General features: G+C 53.1%; 3 protein-coding genes across 3 annotated transcripts; 2 read left to right on the top strand and 1 right to left on the bottom strand.

Annotated features, from left to right (window-relative positions):
• Nucleotides 1-1,827: 1,827 nt before the first annotated feature.
• LAESUDRAFT_613471 (uncharacterized protein) lies at nucleotides 1,828-3,831 on the bottom strand (the record flags this gene model as incomplete). The annotated part of the gene is made up of 2 exons (XM_040903182.1): nucleotides 1,828-3,020; nucleotides 3,669-3,831. Coding segments are annotated over 2 exons (1,356 nt in total), but the record flags the coding sequence as incomplete, so codon positions are not given.
• Nucleotides 3,832-4,299: 468 nt separating this feature from the next.
• LAESUDRAFT_816633 (uncharacterized protein) lies at nucleotides 4,300-8,295 on the top strand. The gene is made up of 5 exons (XM_040914795.1): nucleotides 4,300-4,589; nucleotides 4,639-6,112; nucleotides 6,169-6,614; nucleotides 6,682-7,247; nucleotides 7,298-8,295. Exons 1-5 carry the CDS (start codon nucleotides 4,344-4,346, stop codon nucleotides 8,070-8,072), a joined length of 3,507 nt encoding a protein of 1,168 aa, XP_040757988.1. The 5' UTR covers nucleotides 4,300-4,343; the 3' UTR covers nucleotides 8,073-8,295.
• A 2,925-nt stretch (nucleotides 8,296-11,220) lies between these two features.
• LAESUDRAFT_666562 (putative fungal pheromoneG-protein-coupled receptor) lies at nucleotides 11,221-12,840 on the top strand (the record flags this gene model as incomplete). Its single annotated transcript, XM_040905260.1, has 6 exons — nucleotides 11,221-11,314; nucleotides 11,367-11,489; nucleotides 11,544-11,723; nucleotides 11,783-11,920; nucleotides 11,974-12,418; nucleotides 12,477-12,840. The coding sequence occupies 6 exons, from the start codon at nucleotides 11,221-11,223 to the stop codon at nucleotides 12,838-12,840; spliced, it is 1,344 nt and encodes a 447-aa protein (XP_040757987.1).
• Between the last annotated feature and the right edge of the window lie 375 nt (nucleotides 12,841-13,215).

Genomic DNA, 13,215 nt, shown 5'->3' with positions numbered 1-13,215 from the left:
CCGGCGATGAGGCGTTGGCGAGAAGCTCACAGCTGCGGGACGCCCCTCGTCCACAGCTTTTTATGCATCGGTTCAGGACGCAAACAATTAGCTGTCATAGATCGCAATCGCCCGCTAGCCACGACCTGTTGACAATCGAAGTTGTGCAATGCGCAATCCGACACCCGATGAGCGCCAATGCATGTGTTCCTCTTATTGTTCTCTTCACTCGACGACTTCTTGGGAGCATTTCGATAGATCCATCGGGCTGCGTCCGTGGTGCAGGAGACATCGAAATACGCATCTTTTTACATCTGCGGCAAAAGCCAATCATTCTCACCACGTCCGTCATTTTGGACGGCCCTGTCGTTGAACTGACAATGTAATCGCTCACTTGCACAAAGTGGCCCACGCGGCGCGGCGTGCGTCCACTTCATCATCCGCAATCCCCCGGCCGCCTTTCTTCTAGCGTGAGTTCAGCGAAGACAAAAGGCACGGGTTCTGTACGATGCGCAAGATTAGAGCGGTGTGCAGGCAAGAGTCAGATCTCGTACCGTCTTATTGTCTTGACACGTGCACGTGACCGCGATTGTTGAGTTGAGTGGAATTGATTGACCTCCCTTCCTGCAGGACTTCATCTGAATGCGTGCCTGGACCGTGCAAATGACCATTGCCCATAAAATCGTGACCTTCTTATGTTTGCACTATCGGCCCTACGGCAGGCTGCAGCACTCGATTCTTGGCCATACAGGCTTCGAGTCATCTAGCAAGCATATTAAAGATACAAAAGGGCCGACGGTTGATAACGGACCATGCATGACGAAGTGTCTTCAACGAGGCCAGCGCCACGACAACTCGTCGCGTAGCCCGAGATTACCGGTGAGTCGTGTTTTTACAGTTGTAGGTAAAAACCAGCGGCAGGTGCTAGAGACTCCGAGTCAGGAACTGCAAAAGCAATCGATATCATGCAGTCGGATTCGCCTCGGCCACGAGAGAATGTCCACGCATTCAACGGCTGTAGAGTCAAAGAAGCGACATAGTTTTCTCGCAGCACGCTCAGCCGTCCTATGACGTTGGTCTGAATTAGAAAACTCCGTATTGGTGGCTAGCGCTATTGGCTGCGGTCTTTCTCACCAGTGCGTGTCGCCCGTAACGACTTATACGGTATGGCAAAAGTATGCTGCCCTCACATGCGGCGCCGCAAAACGATTGCCGTGTGGCGAAACAATAGCCAGGCGATCAAGAGGCTGATTCAATCGCATTGCGCGTCGTTCTGATACGCGATGCCATAACTTGATGTTCACACGGAAGGGGGGGACGTGGCATAAGGAACAGAAGAAATAACGATGCTCTTCTGCTGTGATGACATCTATGCATCGAAAAGCACGGTATAGTAGCTGGAGAATATCCATATGTGCGTAATCGGTGCGGCAGATCTGTCACTACGCACTCGACTTCCCACAGAAATTTTGCATTTTATCCTCATGTGAAGCAACCTACGCAGGCGCATAGCCAATGCATGAGGCCAACGATGCGGTCGTTAACCATCGAAAGGTGGCTCCATTCAAGCGGTAAGCTCGTTCATCACGTATGAAGGATATTTCCGAGTGCACGTACAGCGATAGTAAAGTTGAAAGGAGACAATCCACATGCGGAACAAACGAAGAGGCAAGGCGGACACCAGTACGCGATCAATATACAGAGGGGGGTAACGTATTCGACTGGGGGAATCACAAAACAAAGAATTAAGAGTCCCTCTCCAATCCGTGACATACACAATCATTCACCGAAACAATGCGAGGTATCCTTATATGAACCTATCCCGATTCCTTCCATTCAAACAGCGCGAGGCAAAATTCGCTGCAGGGGGGGCGGCAACATGAGTTTCAAGATCTTGACGCTCACGAGGTATGGCCACAGCACCACGCTTTGCGCGCACTGGAGAGCCCACTGGCCAAATGACAGCGGAGCGTGTCTCCGAGGGGGCACCATTTTCTTGCTGCCACTCCGGCTTCTGCTTCTCATTCGCCGAGCCTTCTCGCGCGGGCGCGCAACGGGAGACATTACCGGACTTTCTCTCTCCTTTTCCTTCTCCGACACGAATGTCCCCTCCGAATCTGCGTCGCTGTCTGAGTGCACGGCTTCAGGGATGGTAGGAAGGCGGGGGGAGCCAGGATGCGAGCCGTTCTCGCGGGCAGATGTGCGTGGGGGAATGCCGCTCATGTGACCATTCCCGTTCTTCAGGATGCCGTTGTGATGTACAGCGCCATCGGCAGTGCCATTTCCCATCTTACCATGTCCCGGCTCTTGCGAGCGCGGCATCCACATCATCTTTGGCAAGCGACGTAAGCCCGCCAGAAGGGGGCCAATATATCTGCACGCGCGCTGGTATGCCAGTACGTACAGCGGGGCCTCTTGAGCGCGCAGTGCCATGATCGTGTCCGTATCGATCTTGCGTGACTGTTCAAGATGTAGCAGACCTGTCGCGAGAGTTGTGACGCGCTTTTCGAACGCCTCCCGCGCTACCTTCGCCTTCCGCTCGCTCTGCTTTGCTTCGAGTTTCAACTGGTCCACCGCCTCGCGCAGGCTCTCCATCGGCTCCAGCAAAATCTCCGCGTGAACTACATGGGTTTGCAGCTCCTGCAATTTAGCCGCCATGGCATCTAGCCGAGCCGTGACCCGCGCCGCCTGCTCCGCCTCGGCCGCCGCGTCGGGCGGGTAGTGCACGGCATCGTGTAGCGCCTGCGTGCGCGATTGGAGCCGTGAGATAAGATGATTCCATGGTCGGATGCCCGCTGCGAGCACGAAGAGTGTTGTGCTGAACCATGAGAGCGAATCGGCGCCGCCGAGAGCGTCCAGGACGAAATAAAGAAGTATTGCAGCAAGAAACGGAGAGAAGACCGTGAAACCTAGCAGGAAGATTTCTTGTTGGTGGAGCTCGGTCTCAGCCAACTTGATGATGGGGTTAGAGTCTTCTGCATGAGTCCTGCGTGGGTGCGCTGGCTTCCGAGGGAGAGATTCCTGATATAATTTCCAAGGCACTGCAGACAACCGAGATTAGAATCAATCCAATACCACTATTTTGAGGGCACAAATTCTGGACGTTCAAGGCCATATTCCCTGTAATCTACTGCTATGCATGCGAAGAATAATTCCGGAAAAAAGTGACCAGATGAAACTAAGGCATCTCAAGCAGCAAGCCCATCACCGAGAGCTTCGAAACCAGAAACATTGTGAAAGGCTGCGCCTAACATCCTCCCCTTGAACAAGAACACACTTTCTGGTCTGTGTGAGGAACAGGGGAGTATGTAACCGTCATACTTTCATCAATTCACATCCGACACCACGGGTGACATTCCCGAGACAACGGGCAACAGCACACTTCTGGTTAGCCTTCGTACCCATTCAAGGCAAATGGTAAATAGGAGGGGTGGGGAGGGGAGCCAAGGAGCCGAACATGACAGCCGAGACGTCACTCCAAGCCGCCAGTCCTCGTAGGTGTGGTCACGCATAAGTGATCTTGCGAAAGCTCCGCAACGAGGCAAGTCTCTCCAAGCACGCGACCAGGCGATGCACTCTCAGCGACCGTCCCAGCGCGCGCTCTCAAGATGAAGGGCCAGGGCACAGAGTTATACTAAGTCGTCGGACGGAAAACGAGTACGAATGTAACGGATCCTCGAGATACTCACCTTCGATCACCTGGTGAAGGTAGTATATGAGCAGGGCGAAGAGAATGAGACTTTTCACGTAGTCGCCGCCGGTGAGCCAGTTGCCTATAGGCGAAACGCAGGCAAGAATGATGGACTGATCGAGATCTGCCCAAGAGGAGGTCGTGCGACCAGGCGGGCGCGTCTCGATGCGCACAGTGGGTGGTTTCGGGCGCGACGGTTGCGGCGCAACGCCCTTGCCTTTGAAACCGGCACTGAAGTGACCAGGTGGTATAATCCCAATATCGCTTTCGTACTCGCTTTCCGCACCATCGTCCGTGCTACCTTCTTCATTGGTTCCACCGCCCGCATTGCCCTGATCCGAGACTTGTGCGATCGGAGAAGCCGTCTCGCGTCGTGATGGCCCTGCTTCTGGAAGTGTTAGCTCAGTGTCAGACATCGCTGCAAAGAGGGTATCGATTGGGGCGACGTAGATGGCTACGGGTGCAGCGAGCAGCACATGGGAGTCGAGAACAGAGTGAAATCATCTGAAATCACGCGTTGCGCGACGGTGGCTTTGGAGGGTGTTACGGTGCGTCACACTCACGTGGAGATCGTCACGCGTCATGTTAATCCCAGGTTCGAGCGTTTGTGGTTTCCCAAGCGCTGTTCTCTTGATTTATCCACTGCTGCTTGCTGAACAATGTTTCATTGACTATGGCTCGCAAGCCTCGAGATTCTCTGTCCACATTGGATGCTCTTCTTGGTTCATCGAGACACAACGTGCGAGCTGCGAAGCGAAAGCACATCTCCACCAGATCGCAACCGCTCTCGGTCGATACACGACAGAATATTCTTGACAACGATGGCTCTGGGTTATTCGCACCACCAGAGGACTCGGACGCCTCTCGGATGCTCATGAGTCCTCCTCCCGAGGAAATGCTGCGTTCTGGTCCGAGTACCGTGAGCGATCCCGTTGTTGCAGGGTCCGCGTGAGATTGACAATGTGCAGCGTTCTGCGGGGAAATCTATAACACAATCTGACGCTCGACATCCATTTACGCCATCACTTCTTGCCAAACCATCATCGTCCTCCAGAGCATCAAAATCTGCAACGTCTAAGCGTAAACGACAGTTGTCCACCGCCGCATCTCCGGCGAAGAGCGAAAGCTCTACCATACTCACTACTCCAAACACAAGAGCGCGGAAGCATGCCAAGCGTGCAGTCACATTGGTCTCGGAAGATTCATCCACACTCCACCCTGCTCCCCCTTCTAAAAACAATGCGTCTGCTGGTGAATCATCCTCGTCGAGGCGGCCCTCCACTCCCTTGATAGAGGAGGCATTGAATCGCGCTCAGCACTTCAACGAGCTGATTTTGGATAACAGTTCTCCTCATAGGGGCGCTGAACATCATCGACAACGGCCAGCCAACACTACTGTTCCGTATGAGCCACCCCACGAACACTTCACTTCTCCTCGAGAGGTCTATCATACCCCTCCCATGGCCTCCTCAAAGAAGCAGAAATTTGCACAGAAGTCGAAAGCATCGCAAAAGAAGCTTGTCTTGACCATCAAGAAGGAACCTCCGGAGGTCGACCTCACATTGCCGCTACCTCCCCCATCGCCAACGCCTGACCCTCTTTTATTATCCGGTGATCACTCAGAACGCGGCCCTCCCCACGCGGTCAATTCCTCCCGACACACTCCCCCAATTATGCCCGCATCGTCTTCACAGCCGCACGATACCAATGAAGATGACAGTGGCAGTCTGAACCTGGACAATCCCGTCAACGCGTACAATACCGGCATGACCGACGACATGCTTCCCACCTCGCCGTTCAATCCTGAGAGTGTAGTGGTGGAGGCACCTGACGTCTGGAGCGACAGTGGGTCGGACGATGGGATGTTTGATGAGGAAGGAGAATACACGGGCAGATTCGTGACGTTCACCGTGCCCATCAAACAGGACCCGCCGGATGAAGACGAACTGGCTCGGATGGAGGCTTGGGGACGGCCTGTTAGCCCTGTTCCAGAGTCGATGCGCCGCTGGCCGCAATCCATTCTGAAACGAAGCCACGAATCAGCTATGGCGGAGTTCGATGAGTCTCAGCAGGAAGAGGAGCCGCTGCAGAGGGAGCAAGAATCCTATCAGAAAGAGCATCAAGCTATCAATGATGTATTCCCCGTTGCTGTTGATGTGTCGCTTGAGCAGCCGGATGTCCCGCTTTCACCTCCGCCACATCAACCTACTGAAACAATCCCAATAGATCAACCCGCGGGACGAGACCTCAACAGAGAATCGCCGTCTCAGTCTAGTCTCGAAACGCGCGTCGATGTAGCTCATGACAGGTATTCCGCGGGAGTTGAGACGGTAGTTGACGATAGCAGTGATCATCAAGTCCTGGAGGGGCATAAATCTATCGACATAGACAGCCATTTGATTATCTCAGAGTTATTGACGGCCAACGTGAAACCTGCAGAAGGTACTTTCTTACGATCTCAGGAAGTTGCCTGCGCATTAATGATGCCCCTTCGATAGAAACCGTATCGCACGAGGTCGGACGTCGAGGCGAGGAGCAGATCGTCCAGATTTTCCCTCCAGAGCCGGAGTTGATCATTGTGCACGAACATGCGGGCACGGCGCAGCCTTTGACTGTTCAACCGTTGGGTCTTAGTCAGCTGCAGTCCATTGAGCCTGCTGTGACACCTGCTGTGGAGGTGGAAGCCACGCGACGTCTTGTAGAACAGCACGCGAATACGATGCAACCTTGGACGGTTCGTCCTTTCGATTTCACTCAGTTGCAATCAGATGAAACAGCCGCGATACCTGCCGTGGAGGAGGCCACCGTAGGGCCTGTTGCCATGCAACAGGACGAGGAGGAAATCTCCAGCGACGATGAGACGGAACCTTTGGAGGAGGGTGTTGTTGAAGTCACTAGCAGCGATCCGATGGCAGCAGCCCGTGCAGCGGCTATTCTCAAGATGGTGAGTACAGTTGCTATCCTTTCGTGCAGTGAATGTGGCTCACCCGCAATGGATCGTACTATGTAAGCACAACTATGACTGCCTCCCGCGCGTCTTAGCCAAGAACCGCAGATCGTCACATATTGGCGTTGGCTCGTTTGTTGAGAACGCCCTTCGGAAGACGTTGTCAGAGGCTGGCATCAGAAAGCAGATGTCCTTGGTGAATCGACGTCACACTCTTGGTGGCGAGAGCGATGATCAGGTCGTTATTCCCGGGGGCATCTCTATGACGCCTACAGAGCTCCTCGAGGAAGCCGAACGGTCACTCCACATATCTGGCGAGGATATGAGCGGACTTCTCCAGCCCCGCAGCTCGTTGAGAACACCAGGACGATCCGGCATGAGATTTGACATTAGTCGCACATTTCCTGCAACTCCTGAAGACATATCCGTCGCATTCGATTGGACGAAAAAAGACTGGAGGCGACTGGATTCCTGCTTTACGGATGAGCGGCTTGCCGTCGGCTCTCGCCAGAAGTTGGGCAGCAGCGCGCTCGCTGACGCCGACAACATTCGCCTGGAGAATGTCGTCGACAGATTCATCGAGCTGGAAGGCGGAGTCGAAGCCTTGATGGGACGACTAGGATTCAGTCGGTGCGTTACACTCGTCGTTCATACTGTAGAACTTGCTCATCTCGCACCAGTGAGAGTCTCCTGCGCCGAACACAAGCTTTGCAGAAGAAACAGCGTTCAGGCAAGATTGCACCGCCAACGCCCAACGTGCCCCGTGTATCTCGTGATGTTCACGGCCGGAATGGTGCGCATACATCATCCTTGTACCCCTGGGAGTTATTGGCCTCCGCCCAACAAGGCGACGCATCCAGTCAACGCGTTCATACATTCAGAGCCTCAAACCCCGCTGTCAGCACCGCGCCGTCTGCAACGACTAAGCATTCGTTGAATCCTTCACGACGCGACGTCGTAGACAGCGGGAATACAAGCGCCACTGTTCCATCGCCTTCAATCGCTGTGCGCACGAAGGGATTATTCTCCTCGTATTTGCCCGCGTCTGCGAAGCCTTCCAGAGCGAAATCCGTACCTTCTGCGCAACCTAGCCTGCCTACTCCACCTCCAGAGCCCCTCGAACGACCTCGATCGCCGGGTGCTACTTCAGTGCCTAACCCAGCATCAAAGCTTCCTCACGCACAGGAGATGGTGGAACTCCAACATGCTTCCTCAAGCAAACCATCACTCATTCCCCGGTCCGCGCCATCGCAATCAACACTGGATCTGCACGCTGTCACGTTTTCTTTCGACATAAGGCGTCCACTGTCGAGAACTAGCAGTAGGCGCAGCAGCGTTGGCAGCGTCAAGGACCTGGTACTGCACTTTGAGGAGCTGAACGAGGACACAGAGTCGGTTCGTCCGAGCTCAAGCAAAGGAAAAGCTCCTGAAACACGTAAGCACAGACCGCCTTGAAGATCTTTACGAGTACACGGCCTTGTATTCACGATTTAATAACTTTTTTGTACAACCCCGGCTAGCTTATAGTACGGATAGGTATTTACATATGCTACTGTACAATGCGTGATCCCTTACAGGTCTGGAGAGCAGGCACTCTCATCAGTTTGAAACTAACAATCTCGTCGAGATTGAGAAACATAAAATTTCTAATGGTTCAATTGATTCAGCCAGGCATACCAAAAAGGCATGACATGTGCAAATGGGGCCGCACTTGTGAAACGGGGATCACTACCACCGGGTGAGGCTAAGGGACGAGTACTTGAACTCGGTGTCAGACCAGTGCGAGCTGGTATTCCAAGCTGAGTATCGCAGAAAGAGGAATGCAGCATAAACTACTTCCCTAACCTGAGTAGTATTCCGCCCATCACGTCCTAAACCTCTTGAGCATACGCAAACGCTTTTCTGCTCCTGCGTCATCGTCTGATCCATTTCCTTCTTTAAGAACAGGTGAGATTTATCACGCCACGGGACTCAGTCGACAATGATGAAGGTATCAGTGTCTGCGAAGCCTGCTCCACAAAATCTGATGCATTGTTTGGCAAATTCTCGCGCACTGCCTCATCAGATGATTCTGTAACAGTTGCCAGACAGATGTTGATCAAGCTACTACTTGCTACTACTTTCTCTTGTACTGGCCCGTCTGCGTGTCGAAAGCCCTGCACAAATTCGGGCATGTGTTTGCTCTTTTCGGTGAGGCAATGCAGGAGGCCTGTCAGCAAGTTTGACGCTGGCATCACGGTGGAAGATGTACCGTCTTCAGGAGAAGGTCGCGATGCCCCATCGAACAACACATGCCTTCGCGGGACGATACAACTTACCAACGACGCAGTTGCGGAAGGAAATCAGGATATCCATGGAACACAGGCCATCAACAATGCGCCATCGTATTTCTCGACCATGAACGGTTGGCACCGAACACGATTTGTCGTGTGTTTCTTTTCGACCTCACCATCCGTACACATCGGCTAGACCGAGAACAAGCTGCGCGAAAGATCCGTTGGCTTGCGAGTCGAAGAAGTGCGCCCCGACGAAGTCCGAGACCCTTTCGTCCTCCTTGTAGGCCACTATCAGGCTGCACACATCCGTTCAGGTCCAATGCTCATAGCAACATCTCCGTCTGTGACGGGAGGTCGGCCGCACGCCAATAATCTTTCATCGCGCAAAGAAGTGTCCAAGCATTGACGTGGACGATGCTACCGAGGGGGACACTGTGAGGATGTGGATCAGGCGTCACTGGCGGCCTGCTTCTCGACTCCCTGGCCACGCTACCTGATTTTAGACAACTCGTTGGTCTGCGGGCAGGCGTGCATACTCGTCAGCTCTGCAACCATGAAGATATACAAAGACATTATACCATCTGCACGTATTGTGACTGGAAGGCACTGCCACAGCCGACGATTTCTCTGCATTACTGTGGAGGTCGTTGCGAGCTCAAGGTGGTGGATGATGCGAGCTGTAACGTGAAACGTAGGCCTCGCGGAATTCCGATGTCCTTGGAATCATTCAGAGGGTCGTGAAACACAGAGGACGATGCCAAACATTCCGCAACCTCAGGAATGGCAATGAAGGTCTCATGGTCCTTCTTTGCTAGCTCCAGGCACGCCTGGGTACCGAACTTCTCAATTCCACCTAGTGAGCAACAACTCGCGAAACAGCCATGACGCACGTACGGGAGGATGTGATCATAATTTCCAGGAGCTTCTTCCATATGATTTGCATGTAGGCTTTGACTTCGACCGCTCTTAAAGATATCTTTGAGGAAGTCGCTCTTCAGCTTCGCGCAGACCGATGCCAATGGGATTAGCCATTCTCGAATGGCTCAACCTGATCTATTCAAACACGCTGCGTAGTTATCGCGTAGTGCCTATGAGCGATAGAGACATACATAGAAGAAAGAGTACACATCGTCCATATGCTCGTACTTACGGTCAAGGTTTCAGTAGCAAAGAGAACCTTCGCCAATTGGAAAACCGGGTACCCTACATGATTGATACTGTGTACGGGCATGTGCACTCGAGAAGTATGTGATTTCAGTTTTGGTGTCTTTGCTCTGGAAGAGGCCGTACACGAACTCGGGCTAGTAGCAGAGACAAGTTGAAGCTTTCAACTTCAAGGAGCGCCGGTCTGCTGGGTGACAATAAGCTTCGGCGTAGCCCGAATGCATATAGAGTTGTTCGCTCGCCGTCGCGGTGCTTCCTGCTCGCTGCTCGTCTTATTTCTCTCGTTTCGCTGGCGATGCTGTCTAACCTTGCGCACAATGGCGAAAGCACAAGCTCAAATGACATCGCCCTACTGAATAGTTTGCTCGTGGTGTTTCTCAGGCTTGCGTGGCGACTTTGTTTTCCGTCTCGATATACAAAGTACGAGACGCTGGTCTGCTCGCTCTGGCGCAAAACTGGTTGCGATGTTTTGACGCAAGCGATGTCTGATCTTTCTGATCTGACTGCGCTGGTTTACGTCGCTGCGGCCATGTCGTACCGTCCAACCTGCATTCGGACACTTTGCTGCCTGAAACAACGCTATCTTTGCATTCGCTGACGCGTTGCTAGCAAAGTCGTGCAACTTGCCTTGTACTCCCCGAGGTACGAATGTCAACCTCTGCAAGGTTGCGCAATCGGCATAGGCAGAACACGTGTTTGTTAAGCGCGCCGTTCTTGCGCGGCGTACCTGGAGGGCTCAAGACTGGCTTTGGCTATTTCCTTGACCACCTTGGGTCTAGCGGATTTTGGTTCCGGTGCTGCTTTCCATCCTTACGACATTGAGCCAATCTCCACTCGGTTCCCAGCGTCTTTTCCTGCCATTCTGGGATCGAATATAAAGGGACTTCCCCTTTGGGCGACGGATTCGTATCGCTTCGTGAACTTTATCTTTACGCGAAAAATGCTTCCGTCCCATGCATTGATTTGAGGTCGATATCCGAGTACAAGCTACCGGCCTAATCCATGCACGAGCAAGAAGACAACATGGAAGCCTTAAGTTCCTCCGTCGGGTGAAATGGACCCGATCGCCCTCTCCTCCCTCCCTCCAGGTTTCCCCCAGGACTACGATAGTGCTGTGGTGCTTCCCCTGCGACCCGTCCGCTGCTCGTCTAATCTGAAGCATCATGGTGTCCTGGGAAACTCACCAGACTATCGCCACGGCGTTCTCGTTTATCGCTTTTGCTCTGGTTAGCATACCTCTTTACTGGCATCTGGAAGGTACGTAGTGTTCGTTTGGGATGATCTGCTCGGTTCTGATGCACGATCACAGCTTGGAATGTTGGATGCGTTATGTACATATTCTGGACCGGTTCGCAGTGCCTCATCCAGTTCATCAATATGACGGTCTGGAAAGACAATGTCATTAACTGGGTACCAGTTTGGTGCGATATCAGTACGTTTGATCTTCGTGAAACGAGTTTGCGAGTTCGCTCTGACGTGCTTGAAGCGTCAAGGTGGCGGCTTGCCTCCGGCATTGGGATTTGCACTGCGTCCCTGATCATCAATCGTCGTCTATACAAGATTGCGAGCGTGTCTGCCGTCTCCATCACCCACGCGGACAAGCGTCGTATGATCTGGATCGATCTGGCGATTGGTCTTGTCCCTTCTGCTGTGTGTGTCGGTCTCTGTGAGTATCCTCAGCGCTATCATCTTGCATCGTCTAACCTTACTGATTCGGTTCGTCAGATTGGTTCTACCAGGGTCATCGCTTCGACCTCTTCGAGGGCTACGGATGCATGTATGAATTCCCGAACACGATCCTGTCTTACTTCCTCTACACGATCTGGCCTGTTGTGATTGGTCTGATCTCCATGGTGTACTGCAGTAAGTCATATACGCTGCTTTCGCTGCGTTGCTCAGCTGACTTGATCCTTCAGGCTTGACGCTGTACGCCTTCTACAAGAGGCGCAGACAGTTCAAGGAGCTCATGTCCTCGAACTCCAATTTGACCTACAACCGCTATCTCCGTCTCATGGGACTGGCCGGTATCGAGATGGTGTGCACAGTCCCACTCGGTGTCTGGAATGTCGTCAATTCGGCCGTGCAGCCCATCTACAAGTGGGAAGGGCTAGCGAACGTACATTACGATTTCTCTCGCGTGGACCAGTACCCAACGATTGTCTGGTACAACGTCCCGGCCGTTCGGCGGGCGATCCAGTTCACTATCTGGGATCCGATTGCATGCGCGCTGCTGTTTTTCCTGTTTTTCGGATGCGCGGAGGAGGCGCGGAAGCACTACTCGACCGCGCTGACCTCTGTCGTGAAGCGTGTTGGTATTTCGACAAGCTTCCTCACGAGAACTGGCTCTGCTTCGAATGCCTCGTACGGGTACGTGCATCTTCTAATTGCTAGTTTAGCCGGACCTCACATTCTCGTGCAGAATGGGTGGATCGAAACTACCGTCGGGTGGCCTTGCTCGTGTCACTATCCCGTCGTTCGTGCAGCGCAAGACAAGGAACGCGTCCGTCACGTCATTCTCTGACAGATTGTCTATTTCGGTATCCTTCGACGACGATACGCCCATCGACGAGTCCAAGATCGCGTACTCGCCGTCGCAGAGCTCGGTATCAAGCACGTACATGGGATCCCCAGTCAAGGCATTAGACGCTGAGAAGGAGGCTGGTGAGCCAGCGTCACCAGTCTCTACCAACAATGCCGAGGTCGCACAGGAGATTGTCGCCATCTCACGCCCAACACCGGACGTACCAGCACCTGTCTCGCACGATGTGTCAGATATGGTCTAACCGTCGGGGCTCCTTATCTCCACGAAAAACCCTTTTCACGCGGGTCCGCTGCACACGCATGACCTTTTCATTCCTTGTTGACATTATCGGTTATCTTGTATGGATGCACGCTCACACCCCACTGTATTGATAGTTCTCGCCGTTTATCGACTCGGAAACGTGATACCATCTTCCGTGCCGCCCTTCATACCATTGGCGGCTTTAATGCCCTTCGAATGTAATGTATTTCTACCGCATCGATATAGGTTGATAGAATTTGTGTACTGGACAACTGAATAGACTTCATATTCATAACTCTGTTGTGTGGATGCGTGTGAGAAAGATTGCACATTCCTGCTGCTTCGCCGTGAGATCGCGCTTGGTGCAGTGCGCATG

Source organism: Laetiporus sulphureus, assembly GCF_001632365.1.
Source record: "Laetiporus sulphureus 93-53 unplaced genomic scaffold LAESUscaffold_87, whole genome shotgun sequence".
Taxonomy (NCBI): domain Eukaryota; kingdom Fungi; phylum Basidiomycota; class Agaricomycetes; order Polyporales; family Laetiporaceae; genus Laetiporus; species Laetiporus sulphureus.
The sequence above is the reverse complement of the archived record's forward strand: the minus strand, read 5'-3'. Positions and strand labels throughout refer to the sequence as shown.

Coding starts and splice junctions, on each gene's coding strand:
- LAESUDRAFT_816633 (XM_040914795.1), top strand. CDS start 4,344: ATGGCTCGCAAGCCTCGAGATTCTCTGTCCACATTGGATGCTCTTCTT. Junction 4,590..4,638: donor TGCGTTCTGGTCCGAGTACC/GTGAGCGATCCC, acceptor GACAATGTGCAG/CGTTCTGCGGGGAAATCTAT. Junction 6,615..6,681: donor CAGCGGCTATTCTCAAGATG/GTGAGTACAGTT, acceptor GTACTATGTAAG/CACAACTATGACTGCCTCCC.